This window comes from Nyctibius grandis, chromosome 16 (genome assembly GCF_013368605.1).
Source record: "Nyctibius grandis isolate bNycGra1 chromosome 16, bNycGra1.pri, whole genome shotgun sequence".
Classification (NCBI taxonomy): domain Eukaryota; kingdom Metazoa; phylum Chordata; class Aves; order Nyctibiiformes; family Nyctibiidae; genus Nyctibius; species Nyctibius grandis.
In genome coordinates this window covers 8038822-8062462 of record NC_090673.1, presented here as the reverse complement: position 1 = coordinate 8062462, position 23641 = coordinate 8038822, and the positions used below count along the sequence as shown (strand labels likewise).

The 23641-nt window shown below is 61.5% G+C and overlaps 1 protein-coding gene across 2 annotated transcripts; it reads right to left on the bottom strand.

Moving 5' to 3' along the window:
* Nucleotides 1-472: 472 nt before the first annotated feature.
* On the bottom strand, nt 473-22344 carry STXBP1 (syntaxin binding protein 1). 2 transcript variants are annotated; one of them, XM_068413811.1, is made up of 19 exons: nt 22132-22344; nt 11382-11431; nt 11171-11252; nt 10376-10452; nt 10087-10165; nt 9880-9983; nt 8944-9092; nt 8460-8544; nt 8145-8275; nt 7619-7726; nt 7443-7503; nt 6773-6838; nt 6553-6633; nt 6304-6442; nt 5980-6089; nt 5705-5806; nt 4459-4544; nt 4017-4171; nt 473-2059 (listed from the first exon to the last, which is right to left on the bottom strand). In XM_068413811.1, exons 1-19 carry the CDS (start codon nt 22166-22168, stop codon nt 1977-1979), a joined length of 1785 nt encoding a protein of 594 aa, XP_068269912.1. In that variant the 5' UTR covers nt 22169-22344; the 3' UTR covers nt 473-1976. The 2 variants fall into 2 exon arrangements, with proteins under 2 accessions (XP_068269912.1, XP_068269911.1); XM_068413810.1 differs by lacking the exon at nt 473-2059 and adding an exon at nt 3063-3197.
* Nucleotides 22345-23641: the final 1297 nt, after the last annotated feature.

Below are 23641 nucleotides of genomic sequence, written 5' to 3'. Positions count from 1 at the left end.
CATGGGGGGGAGGATTTTCAAGAGGATTTATGTGTCTCTGGTTGCGTCTGCTCGTACCTGTGTCCAAACAAGCCCACGGGCCACGTCGGGGACACACTGGAAGCTGTGACCCCCCCAGCCCAGCCCAGGAGCGCGCAGGGAGCACGCAGATGTATTTAACTCTCCCAAACGCAATAACCAGGAGCAACGATGATGTTTGGGGGTTTTTTTCCACCTCTCCTATTTTGTAATGACCAGCAGAGCCATTGGGATGCTATTTTGTACTAAGATAAGCGCCTATTTTTGAATGAAATAAACGCGGTTGGTTGGCTCGTGGGTTTTTCATCCTTCTCGAAGCCATTTCTCGGGTGAGTTTCGGCATCGCCGCACCACGATCTCCCCCTCGGAGGCATCTGGGGTTTGGTGAGAATATTCCCCCGAGCCTTTCCCTCGCCTGCCTGGCCCCAGCGCGAGCGGCACGGCACAGCCCCGGTTGCACGAGGGATGGAGATCGCTTTTATTGAGTCACTCGAGTGCTTTAGTACAGAAGAACAGAGATACAGAGATGATACATGTTTGTGCTTCAACACTTCCAAACACTGAGATTCCAGTAATTTCAAGGTAAACAAGTTCCAAGACAGACTAGATTATTTTTTTTTAAACTTTTCCTTTTTGATAAATTATTTTTTATATAAATAACTGTAACAGAAAAAAAAATAATAATAATGTCCAACATACAAGATCCTGAAGCATTTTGCATTGCTAAACCGAGAAGGAATTCAAACGGGGTGGGAGGACCGAGGAGGAACCAACAAATATCAGTGCAATGATACAGCCTTTGCCCTAAAAATATATATTTAACTTTATGGGCAAGGAACAGACGGGGAGGGAAGAGGGGGGACTAACCACCAACGAGGCAAGAAAGATTTTGGGGAAGAAAAAAGGGGGGTCACAGCCTTCAGGGGGAGAGAACACAACGATGGACCCCAAAATATTGCGGTGCATCTAATGGCGGGGGAGGGAGGGGGGGGTGCAATCCTTGGGTGTAAAATTAAAAAAAACCCAACTGAAAAATCAAGGTTTGGTTAAATCACTATACACCAAGCTTGTAAGAACGTCACGAGACACAGTCATTAATATACACAGAGTCCGGGGGGTCGGGGGGGCCGCAGGGCGACGGCACGCTCAGGAACGCTTCACCACGGGACGACACGAGCAGAGCCGGGCGGGGGGTACCCAGCCCCCATGGGCGCAGAGAGAGAGAGATATATATATATAAATTAAATTTTTATTATATATATATATGAATTTTAAGGACTACCTGGGGAAGGGGGGGCCAGGCTGCAGCAGGGCAGGGCAGCGGCCGTGCCCCGTCTCCAGGTTTTGACCATTTTGGTCCCTTTTCACGTGGGAATCGCCCCAGCGTGAAGCATCCCGGGTGCACCCCCCCCACCCCAGCCCCTGGGCCAGATGTGCACATCTGGTGGGAGCGCCCACTGCCCCGGGAAGGGACAGGAGACCCCGGCTGAGAGCCGAGCCCAGCCTGCGCGGAGGCTGCAGCCATGGTGGTGTGTCCGTCCGTCCGGTCACACAGGACCCCACCGAGGAGAAAAAAATCTGGAAAAAGGGTTTGTGGTTTTTTTTTCCTGTTGTTTTCTCTTTTGTCACCGTCATTCGCTAGCAATGGGCAGGTGGGTGCTCAGCAACGAGCTCCTGGGTGCTCTGGATAAGCTGCAGCTACAAATATAGAGATTTTTTTTTTTACTTTTCCTCTTTTAAACACAACGCATCGGTTTTCTTAATGTATTTTTTTTTTCCCGGCTGTTGTCCCCTCCCTGTGGATAAAATGAGATGGGGAAGGCGGTGGGAGGGGAATCGGGAGGGGGGATCAACACAAGAACAAGAGAGAAAGCTGGGCCGGGGCTGGGTGCTGGGTCGCACCCCGCGCCGGGCGCCCGGAGGGTGAATTCGGCATCGAGTCGTGGCGGCGGTTCCCTTTAGCTGCTGCTCTCCTCCTCTGTTTTATTGAGTTTCTTCAGCGTGTCCAGCAGCTTCTGTGGGGTGAGGATGTGTGTGGACCCTGCGGGGGGCAGAGGAAAGGAGGGGGGGGAAAGGCATCAGGGATGGTTTTGGGGACCCCCCTGTTGCGTCCCGGCCGCTCGCCCCGGTCCCCCCCGGCGAGGCCTGACCTGGCGGCGACGGCCCCGCACGCTGGTGGAAATGCTTGCGGGAAAATGTACTTGTGGGGTGAGGATAACGGGAAAGGAACGGAAAAGGAGAAATGAAGGAGATGTATGGGGCTGGGTGGGATGGGGGGGCCCGGAGGGGCTTGTGCAGCGGGGCCGTGGCCAGTGGGGTGGCTCCTGGCCCCGAAAAGGCACTGGGGTGCACAGGGTGGGATGTGCAGGCAGGAGCTGGGCAGGGGGTGACGTTCTGCAGGACCCCCCAGGCTCATCCCCAGCCTGCACAGAGCATCCTTGGGTCAAAGAGGCGGCTGGGAGGGGAGGAGGGAAAGGGCTCTCGCTTCTGCTGCCCCTTGCTCGAGGCTCCACCGACAGCTGAACCCCAGCACGGGGCTCGGGGCTCAAACCTGAGCTCTCTCATCGCCTCGGGATTTCAGCCCCACCGCACCCCGGAGCTGGGGGGTCACAGCAGCCTTTGCTGTGGGGTACAAAGCCGGGACAAGCGCTGGGGTCCGCACCACGTGCCCACTCTCCCCCGGGCACCGAACCCCCGGCCCCGCTCCAGCCGCCCGCGGCGGGCAGCACCCCGGGGTGCTCCGTCCTCCTGCCCGGCCCCGGGATGGCTCTGCCGGGCAGGCGGGACCCCGACCCACTGCCCCCGGCCCCTCCGGCCCCGGCGAGCCCCATGGCATGAAGGAGCCGGCCAGGCCTGGCTGAGAGACATGGCAGAGGGGTGATGGAGCGGCGCTGGATGCTTTTCCACCTGGTAGGAGGAACCGCAAGCATTTTCTTATCGGAGAACCAAACAGAAACGAAACCCAAAATAATAATCAAAGAAAGGAGGAACGGAAGGATCAAAGAAAACCCTTCGGGGAGGAAGAGTTTCTTTTTCGTTAGTAAGCTGCCTTTACTTGGTTTCTTTGGCTCACTCCATTGCTGGAGCCTGATCCTCAAATGATACCCTAGTAGAGTCCCTGAAGTCGGGGTGCCTCAGGTCCATGAGAAATTTGGTGGGAGTAAGAATGTGAGTAGAACCTGCGGGAGAACAGAGCGGGGCTGACGGCTGTGCCAAAACCTCCCCCCGTTTTTTTTTTGGGGCGAGGAAGGACGCCGTTGGCACCCGGAGCATCGTAGGCGCATGCAGGGGATGGTCCCCGGAGAGACGCGGGATGAGATGGGCGAGAGGTGGGATGGAGCTGGGCGGTGGCAGAGGGACGCAGCGGGAGGTGATGAAGAGGGAGCTGCTGCTACAAGGAGCAGCTGAGATGCTGGCAAGAGGCTCTACCAGGCAAGAATCTAAGGACCAGATGAGACGGTGAGGGGCTCCTGCCCCTGACCTACAACGTGTGTATCCAGCTGCGCTTCCCTGGGCTGGGGGTGTGGGATTTTAGGGAACCTCAAAGCTCCTTGCTAACACCTGGCAGGGCTTTCACGCCTGATTCACGGCTCCTCCGGGAGCACAACCGGGGTGCTGAGGCTGAGCACGCAACAGGCAAACGCATCTCCTGTCGCAATCACAGCGCACGGCGTGCGCTTCGTGTCCTTTTTCCTCCCCGTAACGACCCCGAGGATGCGCGTGCAACGCTGGAGGGGGGCAACAGGAGCGATTCAAGCTGCAAACCCCCCTTCCCTTTCACCCAGCTCTGCTTGAACGAGTCAGGGAGAGGAAAAAACAGGAGCAAAACTGGGGATGGGTGGAGGGGGGACACACAGAGGTGACAGCGGGTGGCAGGAGATGGCCTTTCCACAGAGCTCCTGCTCCCGCAGTCATCCAGAGCAGGGGATTGGGGGGGGGGATGGCGGAGGGAGCATGGGATGAGCAGCCAGCGCGACGGGGCGCGGGTCCGGGCTCACCTATTAGCACTTCCCACTTGCCGCTGGCTTGCGTCACCTCGTAGGCGCAGCGCATCTCGTTCATGCTGACGCCGCCCAGGATGAAGATGATGAGGCGGGGGCCGCTTCGGTACTCGCCGGGGGCCTTGTTCTTGTGCCAGTGGCCGTAGCGGGCACTGGAGAGAGCAAGCGGAGAGGGATGAAGGGCGGGCAGGAGGATGCTCGGTAACAAACTGTGCATTGAGTTCACATCTTAACTAAATCATGCATTAATTAGCTCCCAAATTGCTGTTAGAGTGCAACTTTCCAGCCACAAGCGCTGCTGTTTCAGGTAGGGAAACTGAGGCACAAAATGAGACAGCAGAGCAGCTCGCTGATGATAACAGTCCCTCTGGGCACGTGAGGGACGGACGCTAATGGTGATATAGGTGCCAACGTATAGGGGAGGGCGGGGGGTACCCACCTGACGGCCGTGGTGCTGAAGGAGGCAGAGGAGCGGGTGGAGATGTAGGGGTAGTGCTTGGTGTCCAGCTTGTCATCGATGGCGTCCTGCGGGCAGAGAGCCCCGGCGGGGGGTCAGCAAGGAGCTGGGCACAGCCCTATAGGCTCTGTGCCCAGGAGGGTTGGCCCAGCTGGGTTGGGATTTATTTGCATATATTTGCATAGCCTTACTTTTGGGAACAATTTGGCTGTGTTCCTGTAATAGGGCGCACTTGGGCGGGGAGGAGGGTGGTGCTGGGCTGCTGTGGCGCAGGGGGGCTGCAGCACAGGGGTATGGGGTGAGGCTCGCCCTGAGCTTGGGGGTCTCTGCGGAGGTAGGGTAAGGGGTGGGGGAGAACACAACACCCTTTTTGGGAAGCTCAAGGGCATGAGCAGAGCTGGAGGCTTCACACCTGCAACCTGCCCTGGGGTGAGTGATCTGCTCCTGCTCTCAGGGTGTTGGTGGTGGAAAGTTAATGCTACATGGAAGATATTGTTGGGGTGCTGCTGCCCTGTATGGTTCCCCCTGGGGATGAGGTTTAGGGGTGTCCCAGGTAAAAGGCCCCCTCAGGAGGATTTGCACAGGCTGTGGTAGAGGAAGGCAAGAGCTGGTGTTACGAGTGTTCAGGGCTCTGTGTTATCGGTGCTGTGGAGCAGAGGTGGCACTGAACTACAGCAACATCCCCCTCCCCAAACTGTGGCTCCAGGGTCTGTCTGTCTGTCTGAGCAGGTGGGAAATGTCCGTGTTGGGGTGCAGCCTCAGAGCCTGGGACCCCTCTGGCTCTGGGCAAACCCCAAGAGGCTGCTCCTGCTTCAGGGGTGGCCAGGAGGGAGCGGGTCAGGAGGAAGGCAGAGCGCAGAGCTCGTGGGGTGGCTCCCGCCGGCACGGGGGTGGATGGTGCCGTGCCTGTCCCCGGGCTCAGCCGGGATGCGGGCAGTTCTGTGCCGAGGCCACCCAGCCGTGCCCGCTGCGGCATGAGGTTTGTTACCGCAGGGATACGCGGCCGGGGCTGTGCAGCCCCCCCGGGGCCAGCACACACGTGGGGGCCAGGGAAGCCCCCCAGAACATCCCAACCTCGCTGCAACGGCAGGCAGCGAGCGGCCTGGAGGGCGCGTGTCGGGGCGCGGTGCCAGGGTTTGGGCTGGGAGCACCCAGCTCTCTGCAGGTCCCTTCCTGGGCGGTGCTGAGGTCCCTGCTCCGTCCCCTGTCCCTGTCCTTGCTGGCTCACCTCCATGATGTCCTTAATCACGGGGGTCCATCGGGAGAGCTGGTAGGTCTGCTCGCTGATCCGCTCCTTCCGCTCCGGCTTGCTGCGGCGGCGCAGGGTGGACTGGGCAGAGAGAGCACAGGGACACCCTGAGACACGGGGGCTGCGGCCGTGGGGCCAGGGCCACCCCGGAGGGGTGCTGGGGGGGGCATCCCGGGGGTTCCCAAAGCAGAGCGGTTGCCATGGTCCTCCCGAGGGGCGAGGAGGGCTGCAGGGAGCAGGAGGTGGACACTCACATCTGTGATGATGGGCACCCCGAGGTGGGCCATGTTGGTGATGATCTCGCTGTCCTCTGCTGGGATCTGAGCGTGCTGGATCAGCTTGTTCAGGTTCTCCTCGGTGATACCTGGAAAGGCAACGGGGAGATGGTGTCCTCCTGAGAAACGCCTCCCAGGACAGATGTGACCCCTCCACTGCCACCTTAGGACACCCGGCTTGGTGGTGGTTGGGGAGACAGGCCTGAGCTCTTCCATCTGGCTGATCTTGGCCGAACCCTGAGCTGTTTGCCACCCAGAGCTGCCTGCATGTCCTGCCTGCCCCTGCCCAGCTCCCCTCCTCACCGTTCTTCAGGAAGATGTAGAGCAAGATAATGCGGATCTTGTCGTAGGTGCTGACATTCCCATCCAGCAGGATGGGGACGATGGCCCTCATGGGGTCCTTGATCTTCTCGCCTTCAGCATCAGTGCCCATGGCCAAGTCCTGCAGAGAACACACGTCCTCATCACCCCACGGCTCAGTGCTGGGCTGTGGGGCAGGAGCTGCCGGCCCCAGTTGTCCCCGTGGGGATGTGGGGCTGGGGGAGCTGGTACCTGTTCGACCCTGCAGAGCTTGTCCACCGTGCCCTGGTAGTGCTTCATGCAGTCCTCAGCCAGGTGCAGGTGGGTCGAGTACTGGGGAGACACAAGTGATGCGGTCGTGGCCTCAGGCCCTGCCCGCAGCTGGGGACCCTCCAGGAGAGCTGCCACCGCCCGCTCCCTGGGTGGGCTCTGTGCCGGCCGCTCTGCACAGGCATCTCCCCCCGCCTCGTACCTTGCTGAGCTCCTTCTGGTACTGCGGCATCTTCTTCAGCATCTGGGACAGGTCTCTCATGGTGGTCTGTGAGGGAAGGGGACGTGGTCACTCACCCTGGGGGACTGAGGGACCATGAGCAGAGAGGGGGTGACCCTGCCAAGGACTTTTGTCCCCATGCAGGGGTTTGGTGACACCGCCGTGGCATTGCTGGGTCTCCTCCGCTGCGGCTGAGGGGCAGGGAGGGGGTCTGCAGCTCTGCCAACGGGAGTGCAGGGGGGAGAAATCTCCCCAGGACCTTCCTCTGGGACCCCCGTGTGCTTGGCTGAGGCTGAGATGGTGCTTTGAGCTTCTGGCCACTTTCACATCCTATTTCCACCAGGGTCCCCTCACTGCCACTGACTCAGGGTCTCGGGAAGGGACCCGGCGGAGAATAGAGGCACCCGCTGCGGGACGGGCACAGGCTCTGTGGTGCTGGGGGCAAACCCACCCCCACGGTGCTCTCCCCAGGCACCCCGTTTCCCCAGCCCCCCAGGCGTAGGGCCAGCACCCCACAGTCATCACCCCCCGTCAGGGACCCGAGCACCCTTGGCCCTTTGCAGAGGTCCCCATCAGGTGTCCCCCAGGAGACTCTGCCATGTGCCAGCCCCCCGGGTGCCTGTCCCCAGCTCGGCGGGTACAGTCAGGTCACCTTATCGCCTGTGTTCATCCTCTTGCTTGAAGAAAACTCCTTCAGGGACCGGGTCACCTCCCTGGGGAGAGGAGGAGGGCACAGTCGTCAGCGGGGAGGGGACCCGAACAGCGGGGTGGGTGGCACTGCGAGCCGACATCCCGCCCCGCTGGCACACCGCCCGCAGGGACACTCACTGGGACACCTCGGCGATGTGTTTGTGGCGCAAGGTGACCCACAGGTCGTCGTCCTCGTCCAGGAGAACCTCCTTAATCCGGGCTTCCCCGATGCCGCTCGTCTCGTACCTGGGAAGAGGGCAGGGAGCGTCACGGCGGGGACAGGGCTGGGGGGCACGCGGTCCCCTCGCTGCCTGGGCTCTAGGGAGATGGGGGCACGTGGGGGGACACGGGGCCTCTCCTTGGCTCTGCCAGCAGCAGGATGAGGTTATTGCAACTCGGTTTCACGCCTCGCCTTCCTGTACCCCTTCAACTGATAAATCTCAGGAAGGGGCCAAGTGCTGAAGGGTAGAAAAGCCCCTTTTGCACCAATCCTGCCCATCCCACCCGCCAGGCCGCGGGCAGGAGCGGCTTCTCCCAACCCATGACTTGTGATGGTTGGAGGGGTGCTGAGGCTCTGACTTCATGGCTTGAGCTTCCAGCTCCCGCTCAAGGGCTGGGCTCAGGGGGGCCACGGGGGTCGCGGGGCCGGCAGCGCCGCGCTCACTTGTAGACGTCGTTCTCGATGGGCAGCAGGTCGTAGCTCATGGCCTGGAAGGTCAGCTCGTGCAGCACCGGCGAGGCAGGGTCGAAGCCGCGGTCCAGGATGAGGAGCTGGGAGCGAGCCTTGTCCGGACCCTGCGGGGCCGGGGGCAGCCGTCAGCAGCGGGGCCGGGGGCTGCTCCAGCCCCGCAGGCGGTCGGGGGGAGCTGGGGCCGTTTTGGGGTCCCCGCTCGGGGTCTGCGACTGCCGCGTGACAGAGCTCGAGTGGGGTTTTAGGTGCGAAGCATCACCCGGGGCTGCCGGCACCGTCCCTGCTCACCTCGCCCATGGTGGGGTCGTCAGCCTTGTAGGCGTCCAGCTTGTCCTGGATGAGCTGCGCCAGCATGGCGTTGTCCTTGTAATCCCTGGGGGAGGCAGGAGGAGGGGTCAGCTCCCGGGGCCGGGGGCTCTCAGGGAGGAGCTGCTGGTTTCCCTGTGCGACGTCCTTGGCTCATGGGAGAGGAGGGACCTGAGCAGGTTTTGATGCCCCTTCCCATCCCTCCTCGGGCTGCTCTGCTTTGCCATGGTCCATCCTACACAAGGTGCCACTTGGATTTTAGGCTCCCTCCCCCCACCCCGCTCTCCAGAGCATCCTCAAGTCTGCGCCTGTTTTGACACTGAGCACAGATGTCTGTCCATCCCACCACCTCCTCCATGCCCTCACCAGCACCACACACAGCATGGCCTCACCCACAGCCCCAGCTCCACCACGCTGCTGGGCACGAGGGCAGGTCCCTGCGGGGTGCCGACCGCGCCGCCCTTACCCCCTGTACCGCACGGCCGGGTACTCCTTCAGCGTGGCACACAGCGTGGCGATCTGCTCGGCCAGGCGCTCCAGGATCGGGTTCTTCATCTGGGCCTTGTGGGGGCTGTAAAAGCTTTGGAAGGAGTCGGCCGAATCCAGGGAGTAAACCTGGGAGGTGCAGTGGGAGGGAGGTTAGAGGGGATGCGCTGCGGGGGACGTCCGGCCCCACAGGACACCCCGGGAGGGGTTCGAAACCAGATTCAGCCCCAGATGAAGGTCCCCAGCTGACCAGGGACCGGGCAGCTGGAGCTCAGTGATGCTCAGGGTATCCCTTGGGCTTTCGCTGCCAGCTCTGGACCCCGATGCCTTCCCCATCTCCGGCTCCACGGCACGGTTCCCACCCACCTGGAGCCCCAGGGTGAGCAGAGGAGGCAGGAGACCTCCTGCCCACAGCAGTCACCCAGGCAGGGAACCCGAAACGCAGGGATGAGCGGGGACACGCTGCTTCCCAGTGAAGACCAGAAGCCAATTTGGCTGCACGTGGAGATGCCAAGAGGTCATCTTCCGCCTGCCCATCTCCCCAGAAATGCTGAGGCTTGAAGGGTTAATGGCACCAAGTGGGTCTGGCACCCTCAGTCCCTCCCTGTCCCCATGTCCCCAGCAGGAGCAAGTGGCCCGGGGCCGGCTCCCCGGTGCCCTTGGCTAGGGGCCGTGCCGGGGGGGTGCCGAGCTGGCCAATGCTGCTGCCAGCACGGGGCCAAAGCACGGCACCCGCTAAATCCCCCACGGCAGATCAGCCCCGAGAGGTAATCGGAGGAGACAGGGAGGAAGAGCCAAGTGGGGGCAAGGAGCTGGCTGGGGGTGCGAGGCTGTCACACACACCCTGCGGGGCTGGAGGAGGCCCCACAGCAGCCCCCTGGAGCACCCAGCGCGGAGGGCCCCCGGCCCGGCTCACCTGGGACTCGGAGGGCAGGAAGGCGATGTTGATCTCCGTCAGGGTTTTGATGACCTTGGCGGCACGGGATTTCACCAGCTCGTTGAAGAGGGCGTCGGGGCAGGCTGCGAGGGGAGGAGGAGGAGGGTAGCGCTCAGCATCCCTCCATCCCCGCTTGCTGGCACGTGTTTCAGTGACAGGGACGGTCCCTCCCCAGCGGGTACTCACAGTCAGTGAAGAAGACGTGGGCAGCTCTGTACTTGGAGGTGGGGGGATCCTTGAAGTCGTTGATGAGGGAGTGGATGGACTGCAAGAGAGAAGGGACCCGCTGGGCTGGGCACGGCGGCACCGCGGGCATCTCGTCACCCAGCGTCCTCCTTCCTGGCACGGGGGATGCTCTGCACCTCCTGGCCCCCACCCCAGCTGGAGCCAAGATGCTTCCCGTGGGCACGGCTGCCCATCCCGGCATGGGCACCCCCCCGCCTCCCCCCACTAAAGGCCATGCCCCAGTACTCACCTTCTCAGAGGGGGTGATGAGATACACGGCCTCCAGGCTGGGCAGCGGCTCCCGGCGCTTGTTGATGTCTTCCACAACTGTGGGGGGAAACAGGGGCTGTGGCAGGGACAGGCATGGGCAGGGGCACTCGGCTGCGCGGGGTTGTTGGATACCCCATGGCAGCACAGGACCAGCCCTGCCAATCCCTCTGTGTCCCCAACGTCCCCAGCCACTTGCCTCTGCCCACCCGGGAGCTGGGGCAGGGGCTGTCCCCACTCTGTCCCAGGCCCGCGGTGCCCAGCTGGGGCTGGGGGTGCCTGGCAAAGCCCTGGGGGGTGGTGGATTTGTCTGCCTGCTCCTGTGCTGCTGTCGCCTTGGTTTATTCTCACACCCCTGCGCTGGAGGGGACCCCCTGGGGGTGAAGCTCGGGTGGTACCTGGGGCTGGGGCAAACCCCCGCTGCCCTAAACACCTCCCCACGCATGTCCTGGAGTTTCCTTCTCCTTTCCAAAGGGAGCTGTTTGTAGGGCTGACACAAAATAACACCGGGTCTCCTCCTCGGACTGATATACTGGCAGGAGCCAAGGTGTGGGGGCTCGAGGAGGGAGGCTGTGAAACACCAGCCTGGCACCGAGACACCCATCCAGGAGCAACGGGAGGTGGACGTGTCTCCATCCCCAGTGGGACGGGGCTGGGTGGGGGCCGTGCCGCTGCCTCGACGGGCTTGTGCCAGCCTGGAGATGCCTCTGGTACGGAGGGAGGGTTTTGCCCTTCCCACACCGAGGTGTGTGAGAGGCAGCCGGGAGCGGGTACTCACTGGTGATGCCCTCCGTCATGATGTCGGTCATCTTGCAGCAGGAGGAGAGCATGCGCATGCTGAGCTGGTCCACCACCAGCACCTGCGGAGAGCGGCTCTGAGCCTGGCAACTGCCCTTCCCCACCCCTTCCCCACCCATGGGGGCTCCCTGCCCACACCAGCCCCCTTCCCTGCTTCCTCCTCCTCCTCCTCCCCTGGGTTTGGTGCTCACCTTCCACTCGCCCTTCTTCTTCACTTTCCGGATCACATCGTGCATAATCTCTGCAAGAGAGGAAGCAGGGGGGTGTGGGGGGGGGAGCACCCCATGTTCCCCCCGCAGTACCCTGGGGCCCGCCGGCAGCAGCGAGGTCTGCGCCAGGGGCACCGAAACCCCCACCCGTGTGTGGGGCCGTGGCCAGCCCCACTCCCCTGGGGACACGAGGAGGAGGTGGGGGTGTTTTGGGGTATCCAGGGAGGGGCAGTCACCCCCCAGCCCTGTTTTTCGCTCATGCTTGGCACTAAGAGATGGAGCCAAGGCCGGTGGGGAGCTGCGGGCTGGCAGAGGGTCGGGGGGGTCCCTCTGGGGAGCCTGGGGGCCACCCCACACGTCTCGGCCCTAATCCCAAGCGCCAGGAAAACAACAGCGGCTTAAGAGCTGCTTTTAGAAACAAGAATCAAGCAGCCTGAGCCTGTTCCTTGTAATCCCCCACAATCCCACCCCGCCTCCCGCGGCCGCCGGGCTGATGCAACCGGCCGGGATGGCAGCACCCGCGGGTCCCGCTGCGCCCCAGGGACCCCTCGGGGCTGGGGCCACCCCCCCTCTGCACGGGGCCAGCCTGCGGGCTGCTCCCCGTGGGGTGCAGGTTACGGCCATGCGAGGAGGTGGCCCCGGCAGCGGGACGGGGATGTCACCTTTTGGGGCTGCGTTGTAGGAGGGTGGCTTTGAGCCTCACCACAACAGGTACTTGCCCTCCTGCCAGACACACGTGCTGCCTAAACAGCTGTGTGGGGGGACATGAGGTGCCCCCAAAACCCTGAAGGTCCCCTCTTTGCCCTGGTGCAGGTACCATCACCCCCCACAGATACACTGGGGACCTGCCCAGCCAAGCCCAGGGGAAGGCCCTGTGTCTGCCAGCAGCCACACCATGGCTGCCCGCTTCTCTCCCTCCTCCTGGAGGGTTGTGCTCTGACCCTCCGGTCCCAGGGACAGGGATGGAAATGCCCAATTAAAACCCAGTTAAGAAATGATTCTAAATTAGAAATTGCAGAGGTGTGGGGAGATGGTAGTAAGGGTGTCACCCTGCCTGCCCCGGCCTTGGGACCCTTCCCCTGTGGGAGTGACCCCGAGGGTGATGGTCCCCCAGGCAAAGCTCAACTGGGGTTTATATGGGGCAGTTTGGGACCCGAATTTGTCCCTTTTTATAGAACATGGCTTGAGGGAGGCAGGCAGAGGGGGCTGCCCAGGGAGCACCCAGCCCTACAAACCCCTGCTTTTGGGCGATGCTGAATTTGGGGAAACCACCCCACCTCCCAGCTCGCCCACCGCTGGGGATTTGAACGGGTATGAGCAGCTTGGGGCCAGCTGGGGCCTCGCAGCCCCCCTGCGCCACACAGAGCATCCTCTCCGGGAGAGCAGAGGGGCCCCGCCAGGCTCGGCTCGGCCCCGGCCCCCCAGGGTGATGCTCCCCGTGGCTTCCCCAGGCTGCTGGGCTCATGGCACCATTGGTACCACTCACACACCCCGCAGGGATTTCACGGGCCAAGCGAGGCTGTAACACCTCCCGGGCTGCCCGGGGGCTCAGAGCCACAGCGTGGGGACTGGTGCCAGCAGGGATAAACTGGGAGCCTGTGAGCATCACTGGTCTGTTCTGCTGTAAGACTTGGAGGCAGCCGTTCCCACCGCTGCACACCCATCTCCTTCCCAAGGACACCTGCCTCGGGGGAGCCCAGAAGGATGCTGGCCATGGACTGGGGGTCCTGCCTGCCCTTGGTCACATCCCTTAGCCTCTCCATTGGTGACGGGGGTGTGGGGCATCTCTGGGCCACGGGGAGGGGACGGAGGGTGCCGTCGGGGCAAAGGTTCCTGTGGGCAGCTGGCGCGGTGCTGCCAGCACCCTCCGTCTGCTGTGGCAAGAGGGGGACGGGGACCCAGGGCAGGTCCCCAAAAGGGCTCCCCAGGAGCTGCCTTGGCCAGCCCTGAGCTGCTCCTCGCCAGGGCAGCCGCTGCAGGGGACACTTTGTCCTCAGAGCCTGGCTTTGTGGGGACTCTGCTCTGCACCAGTGCGGGCTGAGCTGGATGCGTGCGATGGGGGGGAGCGTCTGCCCGGCTGTGCACCTCCCAGTGCCCAGAGTGCTGTCAGGTCCCCTGGCCTGATCCTGGCACCGTGATGGGCCTCCCAGAGCAGAAACCAGGCACCTCTGAGGGTGACTGCTCTGAGCTTTGTGGCTTTAGGGCGTCCATACCCTGGTCAGAGATGGGCGCCCGTAGGCATCAGGAGCCAGCCCTGCTCCCAGCCTGCTGCAGAGCTGCCCTGTGCCTGGGCTGCAGCCAAAGCCCTTCCCGAAACCCATGTCCTCTCCTGCCTTTGACCATGGGTCAGATCTGGCTGCAAAGTTAAGTAGCCTCCAGGTCTGCTCATCCGCTGGCTGCCAGAGCCAGCGCAGAGCCCAGGCAGGGTCGGGAAAGAGGCAGATCCACAGAGCATCCTCCAAAGAGGCTCTGGGGCCAAGCACAGGAGGGCATGAGACACAAACCCACACAAAAGCTTGAGATTACAGTGTCCTGCTTGGAGGAGACATGGCCGTGACCCAGGTGTCCTTGCAGCAACCATCAAACCCCCCTGGTTAGGGAAGAGTGGTCAGTTAGTGCTTGGGTAGACCAAGAGGGCAACATGAAACACCGCGGGTGGCCAGGGCTGGCACGGAAAGGGGGAAGATGTGGGAACTCTGAGGTCAAAAGGTACAGTCCAACAGGGTACAGCTGCTCCCTGGGGCTGTTGTGGCTAATGTGGCTGCTAGCGGTGGAGCTGGGGCCACAAGACAGAAGGCTTGGCCAAGGCCAGAGCTGAGAAGACATCCGAACCCGTCCTCAGAGCAGGGCAATTTCTAAGCAGCCTCTCTGGCAAGGGCCCGTCTAACCAGGAGAAGGGGTGCCAGCACACATGAGCTATCCGGGATGAGCAACGCCAGGGAGGGCATCCTTGAGCCAATTCCGCACTCAGTTACAGCATCAGCAAGAGACTCCTGGGGGAAACGGCAGCTCCTCTGTTCCCCGAGGTCCTCAAGTCAAGCCTGGATGCCTCCTGGGAAGCGGTGCTCTCACGTCCCCACGTTACCAGGTCAGCTGTTGCTGCCCGTGTCCCCAGATGGTCTGGCCAGCCAGAGGTTTTGGGCTCTAACATCAGTCGGTGACGCTCACAGTCAAGCTTTTCATCTTGGAGATAAACCAGGTTTCAGGGGAAAAAATGGATACGCGTCACTCATCCAGTGCCTTCACCACTTGGTTTGTCTGGGCCCACCACGTCGCATCTGTTTCCTTCAGGCTGGAAGAATTTTAATTACAATTTCTACCAAGAACAGACAAGACAGACAGCTCCGGAGTTACCCTCCAATGTGGAGACGTCCGTGCCTATGGACGAGGAAGCACATCTCGCACGCCAGCGGAGGGCCTCCAGTGCTCTTGGGTGAGATGGTCCTAAAAGCGCAATCATACAGAAGACGTGCTCGAGAGCAACCACCCCCCAGCCCACCACCTGCAGTTACGCTTGTTCTCGGGGTGACGCGTGGCACGAAAATGACCCACCACGTCGTTTTGAAGCGGGGCCAGAAGCTGGTGACACGGTGGCCTAGTAGGACTCGAGCCCATACGTCACTCCAAGAGGCTTAGCCTGCATTATTTATACCGAGCTGGCCGGGCAGCCTTTCTCCAAGCCTGCCTTGCCTCATTTGCTCATGGCAAAAGCAACCAGCCCCATGTCTCCAACTGGTTCTGCAGGAAGAAGAACCAACCCTGCTTGTGCCCACACCAACAACGCTGTGACCAAGCGCAGCCTGCGCTGAGACGAGCTGGGTTTGGGATACCCCAAGCCCGTTATCCTGCTTCAGAAAGAGCCTGAAACCTAAGGAGCAGCCCTGACCTCCACCCGTCAGTGGAAGCAGTAAAACCTTGTCCTGGCCACCACCCCATCCTGGAGCACCAGGACGGGTGAGGGATGCTGCAGACAGGAGATATTTCTGCTCTAGCGCTGACCCAAGCCTGGCCTGTGCCGGCAGCGATGGCCAAGCCCTTCCCTCCTGGAGCAATGCAGGAGGCCAAACTCCTGCTGCTCAGAACCTTAGGGCCTCCCGGGCTGCACACCTTGGCCTGATGGGGTAAGGGAAGATGGGAGTTGCTTTATGGATGGGCAACAGGCTGTAGGAATTGCCCAAGGTCCTACAGGAGACGGGTGGTCCTAACCATAGGCTCTTCCCTGTCACAGGCAGGGCTCGGTCCTTTCACTCTCCTCACGCATCCCCCGTTTTGGGATCCAAAATCCCCGAGCAGCTCTGGCGAGCCGGATCACAGAACTCCACGGTGAGGTCTGCCCGAGACCCACTTCTCTTAAAAAGCTGTCACACTGCATCGCCAAGACGAACACGTTTGGCTTTGGGTTGGCTTGGCAACCGCTTTTTTGCTGGTTCGTTAACTAATTGCTTAAGCCAGTGTGAATGTTACATAGATACAACCACGTTTGAAAGTAGTGGAGCACGTATCTACCTCCGAACACCCTCAGTCGGGGATCTCGAGGTGCCAGTGTGCCATCCCCAAGCAGGCCTCAAGAAAACAGGCTTCATGGACCAGAGGATGGCAGGGAGGCCATCAACCCCATTCAGGACATAGAGAATAACTTCATTTACAGGAGGCAAAGCCCAGCTGATGTCCTTCAGTGTGACTAAGAGCCATCTCAGGGATAATTTGAGTCTGAAGACCACCGTGTCCATAAACCAAGCAAACCTCAAACATCTCCCCTCCAGCAGTTCATGTCCTGAACACCTATTTTTCTCACTGGATTATTTCTGATGCCCACCTGGAAGATCTCAGCCTTTCTGGAGGACACAGTCCTCACGTAGGAACCTTCTGGTGGTGCAGCCCAGGTGCCATCCAGCTTCAGTAAGTCCTGCATGGGCAGAATTGCCCAGGCTCAGCTTCATCCTTTCCTCCCCAACCTTGGATGAGGTGAACTTTGGTATCTTCATGTCCAGAGCAGCACCGCACATCTGGTGAAACATGCCACGTGTCGAAGCCACACCAAGCAGTATTTGTGCTGCTCTGGGGAGCGCTGCGTGGCTGCTGGGGCTCTAGCTTTGAGGATTAGTCACAGTAATCGTAGTAACCTGTGATTAATTCCTCCTTTTCCTATTTGCACTGCTCTCATGAAGGATGTACATATTTATACCTGCCGGTCAAAACCCTGGGAAACCTGTGTAGCCTAGAGAGGAGGAGGAGAGAGACCCAGGGATCTTGAACTCCTTAGAAATTTTATACCACACCCAAAAGGAAGTAAGGGAAATGAAATGCATGATCACGCCCACAAATTGCTCTCAGTGACTGAAGTGGGGTAAAATTCATGAGGATTTTCACTGTGGGGTCATCCTGGCACAGCTTCCTCGGGTCTGCACCAGGATCTGGGGGTGGAGCAGAGCTTCTTCATGTGGGTAGAGTCAATGGGCCACAGACCACGTCAGGTCCCTTTTGAAGGCATCACCCTTTGCTAACGCTTGTCCTCTTCCATGCCAGGTTTCCATTCCTAGGGGAGATGTTGTACCCGGCTACGAGCGGCTGTAGGTGCTGTCAGTGGAGCCAACGTTGGCGGTGCTTCAGTGCCAAGAGGAGCCAAGAGCTTCCCTGCAGCAGGACAACACGCACGGGGTGTCACAGCGTCCCAGAGGGGAGGTGACCCACTCCCAGGGGTAAGTCACTCTCTCCTGCACGTGCAGCCGTGACTTTCTGAGCGGGTTCTTCTCTGCCTTGAGCCAGGAGGGAGCAAAACACCAAAATCAGGGCTCTTCAGGCTTGGCTCGGTGCGAATCCAGGCTGGGCCGGTCCCCCGCACCCACGGGGATGCTCGGGATGGGATGGAGGGCAGCTGATGTGCAGCTGAACTGATCCAACTCAGAGTGGTCTTTGCTGCTCTCTTAGCGGCTCGATGTCAAACCATCTGATGGGCTCCACAAATGACCCTACAACATGCGTGTCGACACGTGTGTGCACACATTCATGTGTCTGTGTGTGTACGTGGGCGATGCGGGAGCACACAAATCAATGCACCTTCAGCCTGATCTATTTTTGCGCTCTCCAAAACACGACAGCCAAATTCCTTCCCGCACCGTGAGTTGGTGGACGCAGCATCTGCTTCTCAGCGTGCAACTAAAAGCCATGTGATGATGATTCTCTTTTTAAATGTGTTGATTTTGTGGGAAGAGGGAGGGGATCCTCCTGGGACGTTTCTCCTGAGAGGTGATGGGGAAGTAGCCCCAAACTTTACTTTTATTTTTTTTTTTAAGAGGGAAAGGGTCTAAGTCCCCTACGTCGGTGGCTTTTTCAACCTTCTTGCGCATGCAGACACCGGTGGGCGGGTGTAGAGCTGCCAAAGTGAGGTTTGTCATTCTTGGTAACCTTCCATGGTCACGTATGGGCGAGTGTTTCTCAGCCCCTGGTGCAGATTGCAGTTTGGAGCCTCAAATTGCTCTGCACTGTGTGGGAAGATGAGCCCTGAATTTTGCATATATTTTGTCAAGCTTTTCTAACTTAGAGCTGACGTTGGAGGTTGAGACAGGCCCTGGTGACAGGGCTAAAGGCCCCAGCAGAGGCTTTGCTGAGCGCCAGGTCCTGTCCCCACACTGGGGCAGGCAGCACCACGCCGCCCCTGGGACTCTCCGGAGTTGGGGATCGGGAGGGGGGGCAGCCCAGGAAGCGACTGGCTTCAGGGTCTGCTCCCACCCATGGGAGACAGGGTGCAGAGACCCTCTCCTCCTCACCCATGGAGATCACGGCAAGGCTGGAGGCTCTGCTGCTGTGCAGGCAGGAGGATGCAACCTGCATCCCTGCAATGGTCCCACCAGGACCAGCCAGCCCCACGCCCTTCGCTGCCTCCTCTTCCTCTGCTCGGCAGAGACCTCGCCAGACCTGGCTCTGGGGCAGCACACAGCCTCGTACCCTGGGCCCCGAGATGGGCTCTGAGCATCCTCAATGAGCAGCATCTGGCCCTCGAAGTCTCCCTGCACCCTCAGCCAAGGGGTGGTGGGAGCCATGAGGTGCCCCACGCAGCCTGGGTGAGTCACGCACCAGCAGGTCCCCAGGGCCCCCAGCCGTGCCCTGAGGCTGGCAGCGGGCCGGTGGCCCTGCCCGTGCCTCCTCCCTGTCCCTGGAGGTGCAGCACAGCACGTGCAGCTCGGCATGAGCCCGTGTCCCTGTGTCATCACATCCCAGCGCGGGCCAGGCAGGGGTGGACCCTCAAGAGGGAACAGATGGGGACACTGAGCGATGCAGTATGGCAGTGAGGGCTGTACATGGGTGCCGAGGGCCCACCAGACCTCGTCCAGGCAGGATTTAACTGTGGGGCTCCTCAGTGTGGGCACAGGTCAGCTCTGCAGGAGGCCGTACAGGCCAGGATGCTCCGTGGGAGGATCAGCCGGTGTGCTGGGGAAGAGGTGTTTTCTTGCTGTCCCTGGAAGGGAGCAGGGTGCTCCCTCACCCCGGGGCTGCCCTGCTTCTCCCAGCTGTCCGTGACAGTGACACGAGCAGAAGGGAGCCCTTGGGGGAGGCTTCTCTCCTCTTGCAGGTGAAGGGGTCCAGGGGTTTTCAGATCCAGCATGGGCATCACCTCCGTATGCTCCAGCTACCTCTCTCGCACCAGCCCCCACGGTGGCAGGCACTGCACAGGTGTCACCCCTGCGGCACGGCCCAGCTTGCCTCGCTGGTGATGGTTCGGTGAAGTAAACCCAGTCTCCTCCTCCTCTCCACTGCAGGGTGCTGCAGGAGAGCGGGGTCCGGGCTGGGCAGGGGAAGCTCGGGGCAGGCTGCCCTGAGAAGATCCAAGGAGGCCCTGGGGCAAGAGAGGATGGGAGGAATGTCCATGTGGTGGGGGGTTAGATGAAGATTTGGGGATGGGTGACCTCAGAGGTTGGGCCGGCTCCCACACTTGGGTGAGATTTGTCTAACCAGCACCAGGGCAAAGTGACCGGTTCTCCGGTGGGGTTCCCTGGGAGGTGGCCACAGAGGGAACAGAAGACATAGCAGGAGGACCTGGTCCTCGGGCATCACCTCTGGGGCTGAGCACACTCAGCTCCAACCCCGGACCGATGAAAGCGAGTCCTGCAGGGATGCAGCCATCGCTGCTGGGTACTGCGGGGAGGCGCAGGGACAGCCCCCCCAGCACGCACCCCACGGCTCTGGGGGGTGACAATCCGGTTCTGCCCATCTCCTGCAACACTCACCCACCTCGTCCCCCTGCCCACCTCTATAGGGGCCTCCAAAACCCATCTTGTTATGGCACCAGCTGGTCAGGAAGAATAATCCAGGTCTGGAGGGAAGCCAGGGCAGAATGCAGCTCCGGAGGGGGGGCCAGGTGGAGCGAGCCACGGCACCGCGGCACCATCCATCCATCCTTCCCTCCTCGGGAGGGAGCCCAGCAGAGATACCCTGCCCCAGCGTCAGCCCCGGGCTCGGACCTCTCGCTCCTTATGAGCAAACATCTCCTGCGGGTGAACCTTTGGGGAATCCCTGCCCGAGAGCAGGCTGGCGCAGCGAGGGAGAGACGGGGAAACCTGCTGCTACCGCAGTGGTGCCCGGGGAAGGGGGAGGTCTGGGTACCCGCAGGCTGCTCGTAACTCTGGGGGAGCAGCTCCAGCTGAAAAGAGCACCTCGAGGCAGGACCTGACGCACTGAGAGCAGGTCAGCCTGAGGAGCACCTCGAGCCGTGGTGGGAGGGGAGGGCTGGACCCTGCAGGGTGCTCCTCCGAGGGCCCGTCCCTCGCTCCTATGCAGCATTTTGCCTGCACAAACCCTGCGCTCTCCTTCCAGACACCCACGCTCGCCCGACAGCCCTGCTACAGCACGGATGCCCAGCTACCAGGTATTATTTTCAGTCTGGAATGACCTTTTTCAGGGAAGAACAGAGCAGTTTGTTACTAAAGCCTGAAGGGAAGGATTGAGCCAGGTTGCCATGATGCTGCTTTGAACCTCCCCGTGCATGTGTGTGTGTGTGCTCCCTGCCAGCCTATTTCAGCGCAGAGACAATGAATGAAAATAAGGGACGTGCAGAGGTGCTGGTCTCTGTCCCCTCTTCAGTGAGGGCGCTGGATGAGCTGGATGTGGCCCTGCCTGGGGGTGCGTGGGTGGCTGGTCCAGCTTCCCCCCACCTCACCCTGCCCGGCTGGGCTGGGGGCAGCCCCTCTCCCCACTCTGGGGGCAAGGGAACCAGCCCCCCTAAAAGAAAACCCAGCAATGCACAAGAGCCAACCTCCCCCTCCCCAAAGCTGATCCTGCAGCAGAGAAACACCGGGGCATTTCCGTGCCTTTTCCCTTTCATTTCGCAGCTGGCTGGGCTCTGACCCCCACTGCAGCACCCCAGGGTGCCTGGGGAGGGGGGACACACGCAGGGATGGCGCAGCCCCCCATCCCCGGGGCAGGTGACGACGGGGGACAAAGCAGGGACATCACTGCAGGGGAATATCCCCCCCCTTCCATCACCACCCACCCCATCACACCACCAGCCCCGGCCGCACCATCTTGCAGCCTGCGCGGTTGGGGTTGGCTGCACAGCGCGGGGGCTGCCGGAGCCCCCCCACCCGCGGGGACTGCACCCACCGACACCCCCCAACCCCCCATCACACACCAAACCCACCCCCCTGAAAGAAAAAAAAACAGGAGACCCGGCCGCGGCTGGCCACGATGCCACGGAAATAAATCGTGCGAGAGGAGCAGGGGAGGGACGAGAAAGGCTTTTCATGGCTGCGGGGAGCCCGGGGGGGGGGAAGTTTCCACCGGTTCCTGCCCTTTCTCCTCTTTAGTTATTTTTCTTTTTTAATGCGGAGTTTTTTCCCTTTTATTTTGCTCCGGGGAAGGGAGCAAACAACCCCCCCCCCTCCCAGCTTCGGGCGTTTTGCAGAACACCCCCCCCAACCCTCCCCCCGCCATGAAGACGTTGAAAATATCGTCTTGCAACAGCCGGGGAAGGAGGAAGCAAACCCGGGGCTGCCCCGGCCCTCCCCGGCCCTCCTCTCCCTCCCCACCCCGCAGCGCGATGCCGATCGCGACCCTCGAAGGGCGCAGAAATGCCCTGGGGGGGAATGGGGGGGACTGGGGAGGAGGGGGGGGGGGGGGGGGCACGGCCGGGATCAAGGAAGCGAAGTCACGTCCGGGAAAATAAAAAATAAATACAAACGCCCCACGAGAGCGGGGTTTGGTGCAGACAAAGCCGAGCGCCCGGCCTGGCACCGCGGCGGGGCCGGGGGGTGCACAACCGGACACCCCGGTGCCCCCCCCCGGCCCCAGACCCCCCGGGGGGGGCGATTGGGGTTCCTGATTATGCCCTGATGGGGCGATCGCCCCTCGGACCTTCAGGAGCCGGGGTCGGGGGAAGGCTCGAGCGCCTCTCGCTGCCTTCTTTACCCCCTCCCTCCTTCTCCCACCGCCCCCCCGTCCCCTCCCCTCAGCACTGCAGAAAAATCCCAACAGCCTCAACACCCCCCCCCCAAAAAAAAAAAAAAAAAAAATTCGGAGGGAGGCAGCAAGCCCGGACCCCCCCAAGCCCACCAGGCCGGCTGCCCCCACGGGGGTGTCCCGACCCCCCCCCTCCGGGCGCTGATGCCGCCCCGAGGGTCCGTATTGCGCATCCGCAGCATCCCCCCACCGCGGAACAGGGGAGCCGGAGCCTGGTCAGTTCCTCCCCCCCCTCCCCACCGCGGGGTGCGCAAGTAGCGCGGCCGGACGCGGATCTTACTTTCTCCCACCACAGCCTTGAGTCCGATGGGGGCCATGTCTGCGCGCCGGGGCGGTCCGCAGCGGCTGGGGAAGGGTGTGGGGCGGGGAGGGGGGGGGCACACACGCACACACAGCCGGCAGAGGCGGCGGGCGCAGCGCCGGGCGGCGCAGGGATGCGGAGGGACCGAGCTGGGGGGGTCGCAGAGCAGGCGGGGGGTGCGCGGCCGCGGCGGGGCTCAGCTGACTGCGCCGAGGGGCGGGGCGGGCCCGCGTCACTGCGCCCCGCCCCTCCCCGCGCCGCAGCGCAGCGCCCCCTGGCGCCCGGCATCGCTCCTGCACCCAGCGCCCCCCCGCACCCAGCACCCCGCACCGAGCATAACCACCGCACCCACCGCCCCTGCACCCAGCGTCCCTCCAGCACCCCTGCACCCAGCATCTTCCCCCTGCACTCAGCACCCTCGCACCCAGCAGCCCCCCTGCACCCAGCGTCTCCCCTCCTCATCCAGCCCCCCCGCACTCAACATTCCTCCCACTCACCCAGCACCCCCGCACTCAGCACCCCCGCCCCGCACCCCCCAGCTCTGCACCTCCAGGTTTATTTGGAGTTTATTTGGAGCCGGGGTGCGGGGTGCGTGCGGGGGCTGCCGGGGGCTGCGCTGAGGCCCGAGCCCCAGGGGGTCTGAGCGTGTCTGTGCTCCCCCTTCCCAGCCCGGGCAGGGTGTGATGGGGTGAAGAGGGAAAAATGTGAAAGGAGGTGGGAAACGGCACATCCTGGTTTTGTGGGAATAAAATTTATAGAATCCCTTTTCTGTCCCATGTCGTTTCAGTCTGTGGGCAGCTGTGGGCTGGTGATCAAGGCCATGAGCAGTTAAACCCAGGGCAGCTGCCCCAGGCTGGCCCACAGGTGTGTGCTGTAACATTAACGTCACCTTCACTATAAATGGGAAAGCTGCTGGGGGGGTTTGGGGTTTTTTCTGCTCCTGCTCTTCCCAATGGTTCCTGTCCCTGGAGGGACTCGCCACCACTCTGAGCTAAGTATAATTTTGTGTCTTTTGTGTTAGTATCGATACTGGTTTTCTTATTTTATTAAATCTGTTTAAATTTCAGCCCACGAGTCTTCCTCCTTTTCCCAGTTCCCTTTCTCAGCCTGGGAGGGGACACTGGGTGACAGAACAACTGGTTGTTGTTTAGCCCTGGGTGCGGGTTAAACGGAGACATGGCGTGACGCTAGCGCAGAGCCTGAGCTAACGGCAGAGCGCTCCAGAGACCGGCTGTGCCCGCAGGTGGGGAGATGTATATATGTATATATATATAGGGCCATATAAATGTTCACCCTGTCGTTTAGAAGCGAGGCAGGACAGGGGGTCCCTGGGGACACGGGACAGCACAGGAGAGGCTGGAGGGATGGTGGGGTGACGAGGGCCCGTGCTGCCGATTCCCAGCAGCCCCAGGCAGACGTGCGTCTCGCTCCTTTGCTTTAAAACCTGCTCTCTTCAATGCTGCCTTAAAAATAAGCTGGAGTTGAGCGT